The sequence below is a fragment of the Wyeomyia smithii genome, chromosome 3 (assembly GCF_029784165.1).
Source record: "Wyeomyia smithii strain HCP4-BCI-WySm-NY-G18 chromosome 3, ASM2978416v1, whole genome shotgun sequence".
In the NCBI taxonomy this organism is placed as follows: Eukaryota; Metazoa; Arthropoda; class Insecta; order Diptera; family Culicidae; genus Wyeomyia; species Wyeomyia smithii.
In genome coordinates this window covers 840,944-857,905 of record NC_073696.1, presented here as the reverse complement: position 1 = coordinate 857,905, position 16,962 = coordinate 840,944, and the positions used below count along the sequence as shown (strand labels likewise).

The window sequence follows — 16,962 nt, the reverse complement described above, 5'->3', positions numbered from 1 at the left end:
GAAAGAAGAAAGATCATAGCTTTTTAATCATTCCGATGAGTTACGGTGCCCCTAGCCGCCAGCATTTTTTTTTTCAGAGACTTAAATAAATTTTCTCGTAAACATAACGCAGAAACGACCAACCCTATGAGCTCTAAGCTATAATCTAATTTTGAGCTTTAGGGCAGCGTTTCCCCCACTTTTGTCGACCAGTGTAATGTAAGTTTACAAATAACAAATTACATTTTATCTTTTTTATTAGGATTTTACTAAAAATTCTACTTTCAAAATATTTCTATGTTTTTGTCTGTTTCATTTAAATTTAAAACACTATTTGAAAGCGCTCAAAATTTCATGGACTGTATATTCGCATCTAATAAAAGACAGAACACATCTTGCTTCTCTTATGGTCAAAGAACAACTACTTTTATTTCACTTGCTAACGAGTGTATTTGTGATAGTGGAAAAGGAAATTAGTTTTTTTTCGTAGGTTGGCAAAGTTGCTAGAAGTGTTGCTAGACTTAACATCCTCCGGGCCGTTGAAATTGACAATATCAACACTTAGTGATCCTGATAATCCTTGTCGTTATTTAAAGGCAGAAGGCAAATCTTTTTTACGGCTCGTTTCGTTACCCCATCCTTCGTACGAAGACTCACCACTCGAGTGTGACCGTCATTACCAGGGTGCAGCACGATAATACGTGCCATTTGCCACTGCAAAGGCGGAGTGTTTTCATCCACTATGAGGACCAGGGCTCCTACCTGATATTCGATGACCTCCACATCCTTTGGTCGCTTCTGCAATTCATGCAGATAATCTTCACTCCATAACCGCCAGAATCTTTGCTTCAACTCTTGAACCAATTGCCACTGAGACAATCTACCTAGAGGGATTTCCTCGTACGACGGTTCTTGAATTGCTTGAAACTCACGCGCAATTAGGAAGTGTGCAGGAGTAATGACATCGATGTCATTCGGATCCTCTGACATCGGGACAAGAGGGCGTGAGTTCAAGATTGCTTCTATTTGCGCCAACACTGTAGAAAATTGCTCAAATGATAGCTTCTGTTCTGCCATGACCAGCTTTAGATGGGATTTCACTGACTCTACGCCAGCCTCCCATATACCACCAAAATGCGGACTCCGTGGTGGAATAAAGGTCCATTCGATTGCTCTCTCTCCACAAAATTTATTCATTTTCAGCTGAAGTTGTTCTTCGCGGAATAAAGCGGCAAGTCGACTCATTTCATTACTGGCACCTTCAAAATTGGTGACGTTGTCCGAATACAACTTTTTAACTAGTCCACGGCGGCTTACGAAACGTTTAAGTGCTCCCATGAAGCCTTCGGTTGTTAAATCAGAAACTGCTTCAAGATGTATAGCACGTGTGGCCATGCATACGAACAAACATACATAGCCCTTCAATGTTGCAGCATTTCTCATTTTGTTATTTGATCGAATCTTAAAGGGACCTGCGAAATCTATACCAGTATGCGCAAAAACCGGCGAAGGTTGCACACGATAATCGGGCAAATTTTCCATTAGTTGAGAAGCTCTTGTTGGCTTCGTCCGAAAACAAGGAACGCATTGATGAAAGATTTTACGAATTACACTCTTCGCATTCATTGGCCAGTACTCTTGACGAACAATACCCAGAAGGCCTCGCTGTCCGATGTGCAGATTCATACCATGTAAATATCGTATCAACGTTATCGTTAATGGATGTTTTTCAGGCAACAATGCTTGATGTTTGTGTTGGTATGGAATAGCTGCATTATTCAAATGACCACCCACACGGAGGATTCCATCGCCGTCAATAAAGGGGTTTGAATTACGTGTTGGGAATTTAAACTCCTTTCCTGCTTTCAGTGTGTTAATTTCTAGTTCAAAGGCTTCATATTGCACCATACGAATGATTAACGACGTCGCTCGTGTAATTTCGAATGCGGTAGGCAATCCCTTTGTCAACGATTTCCTACCACTTCTGACATAGTCATAAAATCGTACAACGTACGCCATAGCGCGCTGAATGATACTGTATCGGCTTATACGATCAAAAATTTGTATCCTCGGATATCTTTGCATCGTCACCAACACAACATTTCTAAGCTCTGGTAGCTCTTCTTCCGGGTTAGAAGTTGGTTCCTTAAAATGGCCGTCAACATAACGAAGGGTCGGTGGGCCATTCCACCACAAATCATTCGTCAACAGGTTCTTTGGTTGTACACCTCTAGAAATCAAGTCAGCTGGGTCGACTTGGAAAGGATGTACTTCCAATTGAACTGCTCTGTTAATTGTTGAATTTCTCGCACTCTGTTTCCAACGTATACAGCAAGAGAATCGGGTGATTTGACTAACCAGCATAATACTATCTGGGAATCACTCCAAAGTACCACGGAGTCAAATTTAACGTCGAGGGCATTCAACTGTGCCACTGCAAGCCTTGAAAGAAGCTGAGCCGCCAAAAGCTCAGCACGCGGGGTAGTAATCTGTTTCTGACCCTCCTTTTTCCTTGGGAGAATTCTTGATTTGCTACAAATCAGCCTTAAACTAGCTGATCCATCAGTCTTCACTAGCCTGCTATATAAACAGGCGCCGTATGCCAAATCCGAGGCATCTGCAAATCCATGGATCTCCACAGTATATGTTCTTTCCGACAGGATCCATCTCGGTATGGTCAAGTCATTCAGATGATTTGATTGCTTATGAAAGTCTGTCCAAAGATTAGCCAATTCGGTTGGAACTGGTTGATCCCAGCCTAGGTTGAAGGTCCATAGTTCGCGCATAATTAACTTTGCTGCTGTTACTACCTGGCCCACGAGACCCAACGGATCGAAAATTTTCGCAATCTCACTCAAAATCATCCTCTTCGAGAGAAGACTACCTTCTACGCAGGAATTCTCTGCAACAATAAACGTGAAACAATCTTCCTGTGGACGCCAGGCTACACCCAAAGTCTTGATTACTGCATTAACTGCTGGATCTTGGATGTGCATGATACCTTCTTGCATAAATTCCGGTACATCTTTCAGTAACGCATCAGAATTAGAACAAAATTTGTGCATACTGAAGCAACCTCTCTCCAGTAGAACGATTATCTGATTCTTTAGTTCAATAGTTTCTGCCAAGGTATTCGCTGCTGTCAGAACATCATCAATAAAAAAACATTTTTTAACTGCGGCTGCAGCTAGTGGAAACTGTTGCTCTTCGTCATTGGCCAGTTGAAGCAGTGCCATGGTGGCTAAGAACGGGGACCATGCTAATCCGTATGTTACTGTTTGTAAATCATATGTTTGTAGTGGATGATTACTGTCACACCTAGTGATAATTTTCTGGTATCGCGTATCCGTTTGATGCACTGCTACCTGACGGTACATCTTCGGAACATCCGCTGTAAATGAAGTTTGATAGAATGGATACCAAGTGATTTTGCACTGTAGGTCCGATCATCTGAGTTTGGTTAATAGAGATACCCGTACTAGTCTCAGCAGAACCATCGAACACTACCCGAAGTCTAGTTGTCGAGCTACTGGGCTTCAGGACATAATGATGTGTAAGATAAAATACCGAATGGGGGTCTTCATCCTTCACGGTGTTGGTCAGTTTCATATGACCTAGTTCGTCGTATTCTCGTAAAAATGCCATGTATTGCTTCCTTAGTTCTGGTGCTCTATCCAATTTTTTTTCTAATGCTAAGAAACGCCTCTCGGCCATCATTCGTGAATCACCTAGTTGCGACTTCAAGTTGTTAAACGGGAGACGGACAACGTATCGCCCTTCTGCTGTTCGCTCGTGAGTTTCACGAAAGTGGGTCAAACAAGCGTCATCGGTTGATTCATTACATTTTCGTGAACACCGTATGTTTCAATTTCCCCAAATCGTTTAACAAGTTCGTCAATGTCTTCTTCGGCTCGTATGCAAAACGAGCTGGTCGTTTTAGGTCTTTCAGCAGGAACTGAACCACTGAGAACCCATCCAAAATGGGTCTCTTGAAGTACCGCTGCGAAATTTGGCAATTGCAGACGTCCAGATTGCAAAGGCTCGAAAAATATTTCGGCGCCCAACAGCATGTCGATTTTATCGGGAACTCCAAAATTCGGGTCAGCCAACTCGATGTTGTTTGGTATGGTGAGTGATCTGGAATCAATCTTCGAAACTGGCAACTCTCCTGTTATCTTCGGTATCACGAGCAACTCAAGGCAAGTAGTGAAGTCAGTTACTCTAGATTTCAGCTTTGTGTGTATTTTGAATCGCACCTTCGTTTGCATGTCATTTAAACCACCGATCGAACAGTTGGCAGGTTTTTTCTTCAACCTCAATAATGTAGCGAAATGTTCCGAAATGAAGTTAGTATGTGACCCTGAATCAAGTAGAACTCTGCAAGGATATGGATCCTTCTTTGTGCCATTGACAAGAACAACCGCTGTTGAAAGTAATATTTGTCTTCCCGTCTGTGGTCTAGTACAAAAACTCCATTGCCTTTCCTATTTTCCGGTTTCTACCTTCGTATTACTTGGGGAGTCAGACACCTCCTGATTTAGTTTTTGCTGATCATCTTTTGTGCTTGTCGGTACCGTTGAAAATGTTTCACTCTTCTTTGTAGCTGTCTCATTTGGATGTAAGAAGGTGTGATGGCGCTTGTTGCATTTCTTGCAAGTATGCTCCGATGAGCACTCGGTCGTCCTATGTCCCCTTTGGAGACAATTGTAGCATGCTCCAATACGACGAAGGGTATTGTAGCGATCTGCAAGATTTGCCCTCTTGAAAACGTCACATTTCCATAACTCATGACTATTTGAACACTGCGGACATTTATCAGTAGTCGCCACCAGACTGCTACCTTTGGATTTAAATTCAGTGTTTGGTCTCAGTAATTTTACGGGCTTAACAATGCGCTTCTCCGGATGACGAATCTTCTCCAACACTCGGCATCGCTCCTTCAAAAACTCCATTGTAATATCGTAATCTGGCATCTCGTTTGTCGATTGGTTCAATTCCCAAGCCTTCCGGGTTTCATCATCTAGTTTTTTAGCAATTCGATTAATCAGCATACTCTTTCCTAATCCGTGAACCGGAAGTTCAAGGTTTCTGAGTGCATCCACGTTTTTAGAACAGATATCTATTAGCCTTCGCAAATCTGCTGCGTTCTCACTCGTCATTTTTGGTAAATCGAAAAGAGCATCGATATGTTTATCAATAATCAACCGTTTGTCTTCGAATCTCTCGGTCAATGTCGTCCAAGCTGCAGCATAATCGTTGTTGTTAATTATCTCCTGGTCAATTATTCCTGCTGCCTTACCTACCAATGAATTGCGTAGGTGATACAACTTTATCGCTGGGGATTCAGATTCATAGCGGTTCATAATCGATTCGAACATTGATTTGAACGCAAACTAATTCTCATAAGTCCCGTCGAATGACGGCAATGGAACTTTAAGAGGAGGTAAATGCATTGCTGCCACACTAGCTGAAGACGTCGATACTTGAGCGTGTGCTGCTACTACTGGAGCATTCTCCCTCTTTACGACATCATCGAGCGCTCTAGTAATAAAAACATATAACTCACCGTATTGCTGTTCGAATTGGATGTACATAATTTCTGCTTCTTCGAGAGCTTCATCACTCACGTTTAAGCTGTAGATGCGCTGTTGATGTGCGTTATACTCAATCATCGCATCTTCGATCGTTTTTAGTTGTAATTGCAGAAAGTGCCTACTTCCCAAGTTAGCATTGGGTTTTTCTGCATCCACATAAAGCGCTTCATGCACCCTATTCACCTTCCTCAGAATTGCATCCAATTTGGTTTTAATAACTCTCAGTTCGTCACTATTTTTCTTCATTTCTTCTTTTTTCTTTTGTTTCTTCTTTCGCTCACTAACTGGTTCGTTTCTTCGTTCTTCACTGTTTTCCGATTGTCCATTCACTTGCGTTTGGTTTTTCGTATTTTTCGGTGTGTGCATCATTATAAACTCATATATTGCAATGAAGCGTTGAATAGAAATAAAGTTCGATCTCTAATTCTTAAACGAACGAGTCGTCCAACAACGACGTCAAATCTTTCGGCTCAAGCACGGCCAACGTAATACCGCTAACGGTGTAACGGTATTCTTGCTTTTTTACGCAAGCAAAGCTTCATACATCCACTATGAAAGGCGGCAATGTAAACTACCGCTATCGAAACGAAAGCACAAGCTTCAGTTTCTATCGTTGTGGTGGTGAACACTCTTTCATCGACGATGCGGTAAATGCCATCACAATTCAACCACGATCGTGCACAAACAAATATGGCGTCAAATTTTGTAGCTCCGATTGAAACGAAGCGCTAGCGCACACCGGATGTTTCGAGAGGCAAACGAAACCACAAGCATATATTGCGATCGAGGCGGTTATTGCCTACACTTTACCGAACCCGAGTCGATTCAACCCCAAGCACGACACAACACCGGTATACGACTTCTTTTTTCACTAGAACAGACGGAACCAAAACCTTTTCTGCCTATAAACTTTTCAAAATATGAATCAGCCAAGATGGCGTCGCACTTTGGTTGCGGTTTTGCCTGGCTCACCAGGTAATCTTCTCGGATCTATCGAGTCATACGGAATTCAACTTTCTTCACTTAAAACTGATCGTTGTTCACGAAACTAGCAAAATCCGGTTCGAAAGGACCAGATGAAAGCGCTTAAAATTTCATGGACTGTATATTCGCATCTAATAAAAGACAAAACACATCTTGCTTCTCTTATGGTCAAAGAACAACTACTTTTATTTTACTTGCTAACGAGTGTATTTGTGATAGTGGAAAAGTAAATTAGTTTTTTTTTTCGTAGGTTGGCAAAGTTGCTAGAAGTGTTGCTAGACTTAACACTATTAGTGTGCCAGTTTCCTTATGTTTTTTTTGTTTGATACAACATTGCTGAATATTTCTACCAAAAATTATATCAAAACATTTTCTTTTCACTACTAAATTTTTAGGTATGGCAAAAAAGCAATTGAAATATTTTGCTATATTTGTAAAATTTTGAAGATACTTCTCAATAGAAATCTAAAACCTTGAATTACGCTCCTTGAAGATTATGAACGTAATTTGCGATCATTTTCTGTTTTGATCTCTTCTAGTTTTTTTAACGCGTTTACTATTCCTAATTATATACTCGCCGCAGCAGTGTGAAGTACGAGTAGGATGCATTTAGCAGCGATTGAAACATTTCCAGCGTCATCGGATAAACGTTGCCAATTGTAATCTGTGAACGTAGAACCACATCCGGTATACGCATCGTGAGCTAATGAACTGTGAGCAATAATTACCGCTAATGGGCGCTGCGCACGGGCAACCAGCAAAATAATCATCTTTTTGACTGGCATGCTGAAACCAAGCCAGGCACTGTTGTAGTACAGCGAGTCACCAATTTCCAAGCTCTGCAAGAAGTGGTCAACCGAGAAATGAATCCATCCAACCTTATTGCTATACTGCGTACTCACCTGCTCCCGGACCTCGTTCGAGTGCCAGTACAGGGCATACATCTGCGACAGAATCATGAAGATGTACGAGCCAATCATTACCATCTGGGCCAACTGGTTGCTCTGCTCAGCAGCAGGAACAGGAAGTAGGCGACGATGGAGGGACTGATTACTCATGTGTCAAGCTGTGCAAATTATGGGTTGCTTTGGTGCGCCGCAAATTTATCGAGTACAGCGTTGTCAGATGAATAGCAATACTTACAATGCTCAGCAGAAAGAGTAATGCACACAGCATCATACCAAAGGATAGCAGTTCCAACAGGAAAATGTAGGTCACCAGCTCGTTTAGGTCGGCAACGTATCTGCCGGAGAAAGAAGAAGTGTAGTCGTGGGAATACCGATAAGAGTGATGTTTTTTATCACTTACTACAACACAATTTTGCGTTAAAACATAATCAACAGAAACAAAAACCTAAATTTATCCAATTTACAAGCAATTCCGGTTCAACTAGGTGTAATAATTGTGAAAGGCGAAAACAAACCTGATAATCTCCTTGTGATATACCAGACACTCTTTCATCTTGGCTAGCAGTGTCTGCTCGGATCGGTTGTGCTCGTGCAATCGCTCCAGGGAACGCTTCAGGGCGGCAATCCGGACCAATCCAAACAGGGAACAAGTGCAGTAAAAGCTGGTGAACGGAATGTACATGCAGCAAGCCGGAAAGGTTAGATAGATTTGCAGGACAAACACAATCTCGTAAACGGGGGACGCGTAAAGATCGATGCCGGGCATGTAGACTCCGTACGGTAGGACATTTTCCGGTGAAAACAGTGGATAAGTAACGAAGCAAGCACTAATGAACGCACCTAGCCATAGGTTCGATTTGGACAGAATCCGTGCCCGGCGAGTCAATCGTTCCAACAGCGGCCGGATATCGTTCTGATTCTGAAATTCATGCTCAGCTAAAACACGAATACTACTTAATCGATCGGATCGAATAAAGTACCTCCAACCGACGATATTCGCTTGCAATGCCATCGAAGAACCGTTCGAATTTGTGCCGGTTGGTCATCAGGAACGACGTCCGCAGCACCAGGTTGAAGTACAACACCGTAAAGTATCCATCGATGATAATCTTGTTGATGTCGCCAGTTCCGGCCAGGATGATGTGGAACAGATTCATAAACTGAAACACATTTAGCACTGTCACCGGAATGCACCCAACCAGATAGCTGTGCCACTTAACCCGCCGGAGGTAGCCCCAAAAGAGCCACACGCGTACATTCACACTGATGATGGGGCAGTTCTCAATCAGCATCGTTGCTCTCTCTAGCGGGGCGGGGGCCAGATTGCAAAGTGACCGTTCCGGTCGCCGGATCATTGATTTTAAACGCTCGAGTGCCGTCGCAATCGGGAATCGTGTCGCCTCTGTGTGGTTCGGAAAATTATACAATACCACCAGTCCAGGAACAGTTTTAAAATGCCGAACGAGCATCACTCTATTCAAACGAAACCAAATTGGTATCGGTCGGGTGTGGTTTCGAACGTACCCCGCAATTTGGTGCCGCGCACAACAGCTGCACCCGGTCACACCAGCCCAGTCTGCCAGGCCGGTCTGTTTTCGAAACGGAATTAGTTAGTGGCTGCGTTCAATCACTGTAATCAGTTGCAGATTCCACCAGGTGGAGGATGTTCTATTATCTATTTATGCATTGTTTGAAGGGCATTTTCGATGTTTTTCATCGGACTAAAATATAGAATAGAAATATTAGAAACGAATTTTATTCAACTCTAAACTTTAAAGTATATCAGTAATATCCGATGTTTAGATTTGTAGTTCTTATAGGATCTTAATTTCATCACAGAGTTTTTTATAAACCTCAGCACGCATCTCCGATGGATTGGTACTAATAATCCTAACAAACTATGGCTAATTTGTTTGATGAGTATCCTAATCAATGAATAAATTAAGAACAATAAATTTAAATTTCCCGCCTGCGTGCAAAGCAAAATAACGAAGCGAGATGTAGTTCTGAACAGCAACGTCACAGTAGGCCGATATGCATGAAAGTGATTCTAGTAGAGCAGTTTTCAATCTGTCATACAAGCAGCTTCCCACGAAATCCGAGTAAGCTGCGAGTCTGATGAAACGTCAATTATTTCACATGAATGTTTTCACAATTATCAACAGTGCTCAGTTTTGATGGTAATTATTCTCAGGTAATTATGGGTGCAGTTTTGAAATATTTACAAAAAGTGATTGGCAAAACCAAAACAGTGATCAACATCGGAATAAAAGCTTCATATGAATGTGAGTAAATTTTTATAATTTATCATCATGTACAAGGCAATGAAAGTTCCGTTGCAAAGTGTTAGCACCTTCACCGAGAGTAATTTATCTGCAATTTACCTCCGCCGAGAAACTGTTTTTTTATTGTTTAAAGCTTGGAGTTTATCATCCTTTAACTTTTATACAAAATTCTGAAAATATTCTGTAGCAGAACTGAAAGTAAGGGTTCTTTCAAACACTCTTTCGACATTGCACACGAAACATTGCTTGTTGTCTGACAAAGAAGCTCAAATGTAAAGAGCTTTAAAGCCCCCCATTCCTGTTGAACACACACAACAAATCACCGAAATAAATGTAATAAATCTGTGCTTCTTCACACTGACTACGGAAAAGATAAATCTTACATTTGATGTTGTTTGCTATTGCACACACGTTCAAGCCGGGAGATCAAAAGAACTTCTATTCACACTATTGAACATGTTTTTTAACAGGTGATGCTCTCTGTAGTGCATTTCAATTTTCAAACATCTTTTGAAGTGACGAGCAGACTTTCCAAACTGGAACCCCTTTTGGGTGTTGAGTTTTACCATATTCATCACACAGTCCAATTCCACTTCGACATCAGGTGCACTCATTGCTTGTACGTAGTTAAGCCAGGTTGAAGCTAAACGCAACCAAAGTAAACTTCAACAAACTACTGACATCAATAAATAATCACTTCAGTTTATGACAGCTTTTCGAAAGCAATGCTTTCCGAGCGTACGTACGAGGTTTGGTATATTGCATTTTCGACAGCAAATTACGTTAGTAAAAAAAGTTTACCCTTACCCATGATTCAATGAATATTACATAACCCCTTTCGCAAGCAAACTTCTGCTGGCACAACCTTGCTCATACAAGTATTTGCACGAGTTTTCTATAAACTATTTACCCAAAGTTGGTCCTTGACTCTGTATGCTGTGTTTGAACGTGAAATTTATGTTGTCGATGATTGTAGCGAGTTTTCAATTACACGAGATACTTAAATTAGCCCGGTGGGAATGCTTTCTGTGTCAGAAACTAGAATACTTTGCAAAGTTTGCTGTTATTATTGTGCTACTGGAATGTGTGAGCGCTGGGATAAACTCCAAGAGCACTATTGCGTCTCGTAACATGTGTTTCAAAGATGTTCGGGGGGATGTATGCTCCTGAACTCACATAGTTCCACGGTGCCTTCCACATTCCACCTCGACAACTTGAAGGGGGAGGGGGTGACAAATGTCAGGAGTGGATAATCGACAAAGGCATTGTGGATATAAATTTGGAAACGTTTCTCTTCATTTTTAGAGAATGTTCCAATCTTTACTGACGCTTCCAGCCTTTTTGAGCTAACTTTAGAATCTTTTTTTCCTCCTTTAAGAGATCAAAAATCTCTTACCAGTTTCTACGAGTGGTTCACTACTTTCATTTCTGTATTTTAGAAGCTCTTTGCAAGAATTTCGAGCTAAGTTTTGGCTTTTTACTTAAGCTCCAATTTGGATTTTGGAGCGAAAGGTGAAAACTAATAACGTTTTAACAACTAAAATGACATCAACATTTCAGCTCTTTTTTAACAAAAATTTTCAGCCACGCTAGAACTTATTTTTGTTATTATTTTCTTTGAACTTTGGTTCCATTTATAGCAAACTTAGTAATCAATTTCTGATTTGCCTTTTTCTGTACTTTTGGTGCATTTCTAAGTCTTTTAGGCTAAATTTTAATGGGATTTTTGTTTTTTTTTTGTGTTCCAAGTTGTTTGGGTTGAATTTATTTTTTTATACTTTTGTTGATATGTTTTATGTTTAATCAGTAAATAAATCTGTTTCTAAACTTTTCTTTGTTAAAAAAGTCAACGTGGACACAAAATGCAGAAGAGTCTAGAATGACGATTTTTCTGACCACGTGAAACGAGGCCGTTAACAAGTTAACATGTTTTCAGGAAAAACTTAACAAATAATGTTGTTTATTATATTGTTAAATATGTACAATAAAATGCTGCTCTGTCAACGCAAAAGACGATCTTTCTTCCAGTCCGAGATTTTCCGAGCATTCAAACCGGTACAATAATTGTAGCAAGCAACATTTCAATTGCAAGCAAGTCATTTGAAACATTACACGTGAAATGTTTCATGCCAGAAATTCTTTACTTCTTCATACACTGGAAAAAATATACGAAACTGCTGTTAGATCTACTAACAACGGCAGTTTGACTGAATCAGTTTATCAAGGAATACAATAATAGGTAAGAAACTAAATCTCACAACAATACAATAATAGGTAAGAAACTAAATCTCACAACAAGTATTGTAATATACTTAAAAATATAAGATTAGGCTCAGACCAATCGGCTTTGCAATAAAAATGTTATAAATATAGTGACCAGACGCATGGGCGCAGCCAGAATTTCAAATAGGGGGGGGGGGGGGGGCAAGCTCTTCAAAATTTCAGAAGTAAAAAAATTGTACACTAAGATCGTTTTTTACGCGGCTTTTTTTACGTGGATTCTGGAATTTACGTGGTTTTTACGCGGATTTCGAAATTTACGCGTTTTTTCTACGCGGATTCTGAAATTTACGCGTTTTTTTACGCGGCACGTACCCCCCGCGTAAAACCGACTGTAGTGTGTTTTGAAAAATAGAAATAAATACTAGTCTTTAGTGATTGTTTCATCAAGGCAACCAGTTGTCCATGACATCAGAGTGGAAAATTTGATTATTCTTTGTCCAACCGTGAATATAAATAGATGTTCTTTACTAAAAACTCTTAAGTTCATTCAAACCTTCGGACATATTATTTTGGCAACGAGGATCTCAAGAATCCACGAACATGGCAGAAGATAGAGTTGATCAGCAGCTGCAACCGGGAATTCAAGATATGATTTACAAGATGACCCAAATTTTACAGCGGATAGCGGTCCAGCAGCAGCAGCGTCAGTATCAAACCCCGGAGCAGATTTTGGAACTCTTTTCGATTTTGGACTCTTTTCGAATATCATGGAGTTTGTCTTCGACGAAGAAAACGGGGTTACGTTCGGACGTTGTTGTTTAACCGCTACCAGGACCTCTTCGAGAACGATGCAGGCCAGCGGAATAATGCGGCGAAGGTACGTTTACTTCTCCGGAAGCTGGACACCCATTCGCACAGCCGCTATCTCAACTACATCCTGTCAAAGTTTCCCAAGGACGCGAAGATTGAAGACACAGTCAAGATTCTGAATAAAATCTTCGGGCATCAAACGTCAAACGTCCCGGAAGCGGTTCATGTGTCTTTTCAAGATTGTTGTTGCCCATCTGCCGATGATCACTCAGCAAGCAGAGAGCACTCAACCGCTGTTCAAATACTGTTGACCTCACCAAGGTTTTCACCCGACGTAATGTGCTGAACGAGCGTTCAATCGTGCATGTTTCCATGGTAGAGCAAGTGCAATTTTAACTGCTTTCTCAGCCGCAGGGAAGAAAGAACGGGTTTTAGCTAGCAGATCTATGAGGTTCAACTCTTCCAAGTTCTTACGGTCTGCTCTCATACTGCTGCTATGTTAATACAAAGCTTCCACTTCTCCAACAAAATTGTCAACTTCATAAAAAATTACGAAATTTTCGGTTTTGCGCTTGAACTCTTCCAACTACATGCGTATTACGTTAGCGGGATGCAGCAAGGACAACGCGTAGGCAGATGCACTATCTTCATCGAACCGTGTTTCCAGTGAGGTTACAATAGAATCAAGGTATAGAATTGTCACAGCTCGGTTCCAATACACCAAGCCAGTTGGTGCAGGTGGATTTGCCCGGTACTTTTGCCGCTGCAATATCCTTGGTGGATCAACTGAAAAACCAGCGCAATTACACGCAACATAGCGCAAGCATTTCAATCAATTATTTTTTATCTGGCTGATACTTTACACAGATGTTTCTATGGGCTAAAGATGTCGTTTTGTGCTATTAGAGTTATTGAAAACAAAATTTTGCACCAATGTCAACATTTAGGGGGGGTGGGTGGTCAACGCCCCCCCCTGCCCCCTTCTGGCTACGCCTATGACCAGACGTATCGTTTTCAACGGGACGGAACAATTCCACAATTTTCAATCGTCCCGTTACTTTACATCTTTGTACCGTTTTTTGAATACCGTAGAATGGAGTGAAATTGATTAAGGGGGGGGAAATTGATCACCGGAAAATTCGTGATAAAAAATACTAATCAAGAGATATTGGTCTTACAGCACTAGATAATGTTTGCGTGTCCTAAAAGGCAACTTTTGCGAGATTTACATACCTGTCAAAGTTAACCTTTGCATGCCCGGTGCAATTTTACATATTTTCGAAAAATTTTTCTAACTCGGTCAAAACTCAGTCAAATTTGATCAAACAAGTTTTCAAATAACAAAAAATATTGAATTTACTTGAAGTAATTTTAATTACAGGGGTTAATTACGTTAAGTTTGAAGAAGTGCGTAAATTTGATAAAAGCTTAAAAAATATAATTTTCGACAACGATTATTCCATACCATTGAAGTAATGCTGATGAATTCGCAAGAAACCACAAAGATTTCTATTTCAGAGCTAGTTTTTGAGCTTTTGCAACAAACCGAATTGAAATCGATCTAACGATGATCAAATAAGAGCAAATTTAGCAAACTGCAGCTCGTGAACGGAAATGAATAGATTTCAACCTGAAATATTGATATTTTCGGTTTCAAACTAACTGTGATTGATATTTTCCAGTTCAGAAATCATCATTTATCATGAACTTATCGTAAAAAAGCACATTTTCTACAGTATGGATGGATTTCAAGGGTGATCAAGTTCACGCAGATTTATCTCATAGTACCTTATAGAATTCTCGAATTTATTTCGTGAAGCAGACGATAGAAATTCCACCAATAGCCACAGTTTTCAGTTAGAGTTATAGAAGATTCAACTAGAGACATTGTTGATGTAACCCTACACCAGCGCGTCATCGCAGGTTTCTCCTTTTATCTTTTCTAGTCCGGAATCACGTACGCAATCTGCAATAAGTATTTTTTTCACATGATTCGTCATTTTCTCTGTGAAAGTATGAGATTGAGTCAACTAAGTCTAAATTTAAGTATTTTCAGTTTCGTGTGTAAGAATATCGGTCCCACGCTCACAGAAATGCAACAACAATGCACAGCGGTACAGTAAGGCAATTTAGCTGGACATGAGGTTTTTGATGCGATTTTTTTATTCAAGAGTCATAGTTTCTTCTAAGAAGTAGTTTCTTATAGTTAGTCCTTTTTTCCGAAAAAACAGTTTTTTGGCTCTATTTTTTCAGTTCAAATTTAATAACAGAGTATTCTTCGGATGACCTCAAGAGCTTAAAAATATGTTTTTTTTTTTAGTAAAAATTCTTCACCTGTACAACATATCGACAATGTTTTTCCGTCAAAAGTTGCGAATTTTTGGGTTCTTAAGGTTAACCGAAAAAAACTTTGTTATTACATTTGAACTGAAAAAATAAAGCTAAAAATCTGTTTTTTTTTTTTTGAACCCTAGGTCAGTTACGACAAGTTGCTCTAAATCGGTAAATTTAATAGCTATAAAAAAATTTACGAAGTTGCTTAAAATTGGTTGATTTACAATTTTGCCGAAGAATGTCTGCAATTATTTCTGCAAATAAAAAAATAGTTTATTTTGTTTCGTTGATTTTAGGGCCACCCTAATATTCATTTGCACATAAATAAAGGACTAAGTATAAGAGACAACTTCTTAAAAGAAACTATTGCTTCGAAACCACAAAATTACATCGAAAAGCTCATGTCCGCCTAAATTGCTTTACTGTACCACTGTGCAATGAGTTTAGTTACCTTTTTCACCACAAGAGGGGGTGTTCCCTATGCGTCTTTTCGGAATTATATGGGAAATTCGGGAGTGAACTATATTGGTATTATTGGATATTTGGTAGTATTTAGATCAAAAAATTAATTAAGGAAGAAGGTGTTAATGTCGCAACTTACTTAATATTGTGAAGAGTGGCAATACTCAGAGGGAGAGATATGCAAAGAGAATGTTGTGAGACAAACGAACATGTCATCTTCCGTGCCAAAAGAACAAGAAAGGTAACACATAGAAAGGTGTTGCAGTCAAGTACAATAAAGGATATATTTATTATCACACGTTTTTAATGTTTTATTGCTTCACAAAGAATTGAGAATGCTCCAAAATTAATTTATCACAGTGATTTTAAACTGGTAGTTCACAACCTTTTGTATGACCAACAAAATAATGATCAATTATGGTGAAAGTATATAAAATTAAACATAAACATAAAATTTAACACTTTCACGGTTTTGTGATGCATTTTATTATTCCCCATGATTTCCACCGTAACCGTCTCTCTCTCTCTTTCTCACTCTCTCCCTCTCCCTCTCTCCCTCTCCCTCTCTCTCACTCTCTCTCTCTCTCTCGCTCACTCTCTCTCTCACTCTCTCCCGCTCGCTCACTCTCTCTCACTCTCTCTCACTCTCTCTCACTCTCTCTCGCACTCCCTCTCTCGCACTCCCTCTCTCACACTCTCTCCCTCTCTCTCTCTCTCTCTCTATAATTAGTTTGCTATAAAAATCGCTCTCGCGCCTCAAATAGAAGGATGATTGAGTAATACCGAGACTGGTTTCTTGTCACCATCGGTAGGAGTTGCAACCACACTATGAAACTCGTTCTTCTGCAATCTGACCTTCGGAGGGAGCAGATCACGCCTAGTTTAGTGTCAGTGAATTATATAAGTGCATAATGCTAAAGCTAAAAGATGCTTTTACTATTGATGTGGCCAAGAATGCCGTGACCGCGTAAAAAGCGACCTTAGTGTATAACAGTAATCACATGTGTTAGCCTATACTGCCTTTCTTGCATGGTTGACGTGAAAGCCAATATGTCCAAAATGTACTTTTTTGTTGATTCGACTCTCTTGTTCTGAAATAAATACAATAATACACACTAAAAGAAACTTTTTTGTTCTGAAACATAATGCTAAAGCTAAAAGATGCTTTTAATATTGATTTGGCCAAGAATGCCGTAACACTGGTCGGAAAGTATGAAGGTATGTTTAACAAAGGGGTTGAATTTACTATCCAAAATGTAGTACTATTGCTGTATGTTCGAAAAAACTTGCTCTCGGTTTAGAAGCACTCACAACACAAGATGGCATTGATGTACTATTCACTGCTCGCGACTGAGCGGAGTTCAAAAAGGACGATGAATTGAT

The 16,962-nt window shown here is 40.0% G+C and overlaps 3 protein-coding genes across 6 annotated transcripts; all 3 read right to left on the bottom strand.

Annotated features, from left to right (window-relative positions):
• Positions 1–540: 540 nt before the first annotated feature.
• Positions 541–3,624, bottom strand: LOC129733001 (uncharacterized). The gene is made up of 3 exons (XM_055694529.1): positions 3,453–3,624; positions 2,373–3,370; positions 541–2,292 (listed from the first exon to the last, which is right to left on the bottom strand). The coding sequence occupies exons 1-3, from the start codon at positions 3,622–3,624 to the stop codon at positions 541–543; spliced, it is 2,922 nt and encodes a 973-aa protein (XP_055550504.1).
• Positions 3,625–3,791: 167 nt separating this feature from the next.
• Positions 3,792–5,939, bottom strand: LOC129732993 (uncharacterized). The gene is made up of 3 exons (XM_055694508.1): positions 5,546–5,939; positions 4,493–5,278; positions 3,792–4,339 (listed from the first exon to the last, which is right to left on the bottom strand). Exons 1-3 carry the CDS (start codon positions 5,937–5,939, stop codon positions 3,792–3,794), a joined length of 1,728 nt encoding a protein of 575 aa, XP_055550483.1.
• An 898-nt stretch (positions 5,940–6,837) lies between these two features.
• Positions 6,838–10,798, bottom strand: LOC129726747 (odorant receptor Or2-like). 4 transcript variants are annotated; one of them, XM_055683800.1, is made up of 7 exons: positions 10,558–10,620; positions 8,446–9,186; positions 7,981–8,384; positions 7,701–7,800; positions 7,460–7,561; positions 7,286–7,396; positions 6,838–7,221 (listed from the first exon to the last, which is right to left on the bottom strand). In XM_055683800.1, exons 2-7 carry the CDS (start codon positions 8,932–8,934, stop codon positions 7,120–7,122), a joined length of 1,308 nt encoding a protein of 435 aa, XP_055539775.1. In that variant the 5' UTR covers positions 8,935–9,186; positions 10,558–10,620; the 3' UTR covers positions 6,838–7,119. The 4 variants fall into 4 exon arrangements, with proteins under 4 accessions (XP_055539775.1, XP_055539773.1, XP_055539774.1 ...); XM_055683798.1 differs by lacking the exon at positions 10,558–10,620 and adding an exon at positions 10,661–10,798 and having other exon boundaries at positions 7,286–7,561; XM_055683799.1 differs by lacking the exon at positions 10,558–10,620 and adding an exon at positions 10,134–10,224 and having other exon boundaries at positions 7,286–7,561.
• Between the last annotated feature and the right edge of the window lie 6,164 nt (positions 10,799–16,962).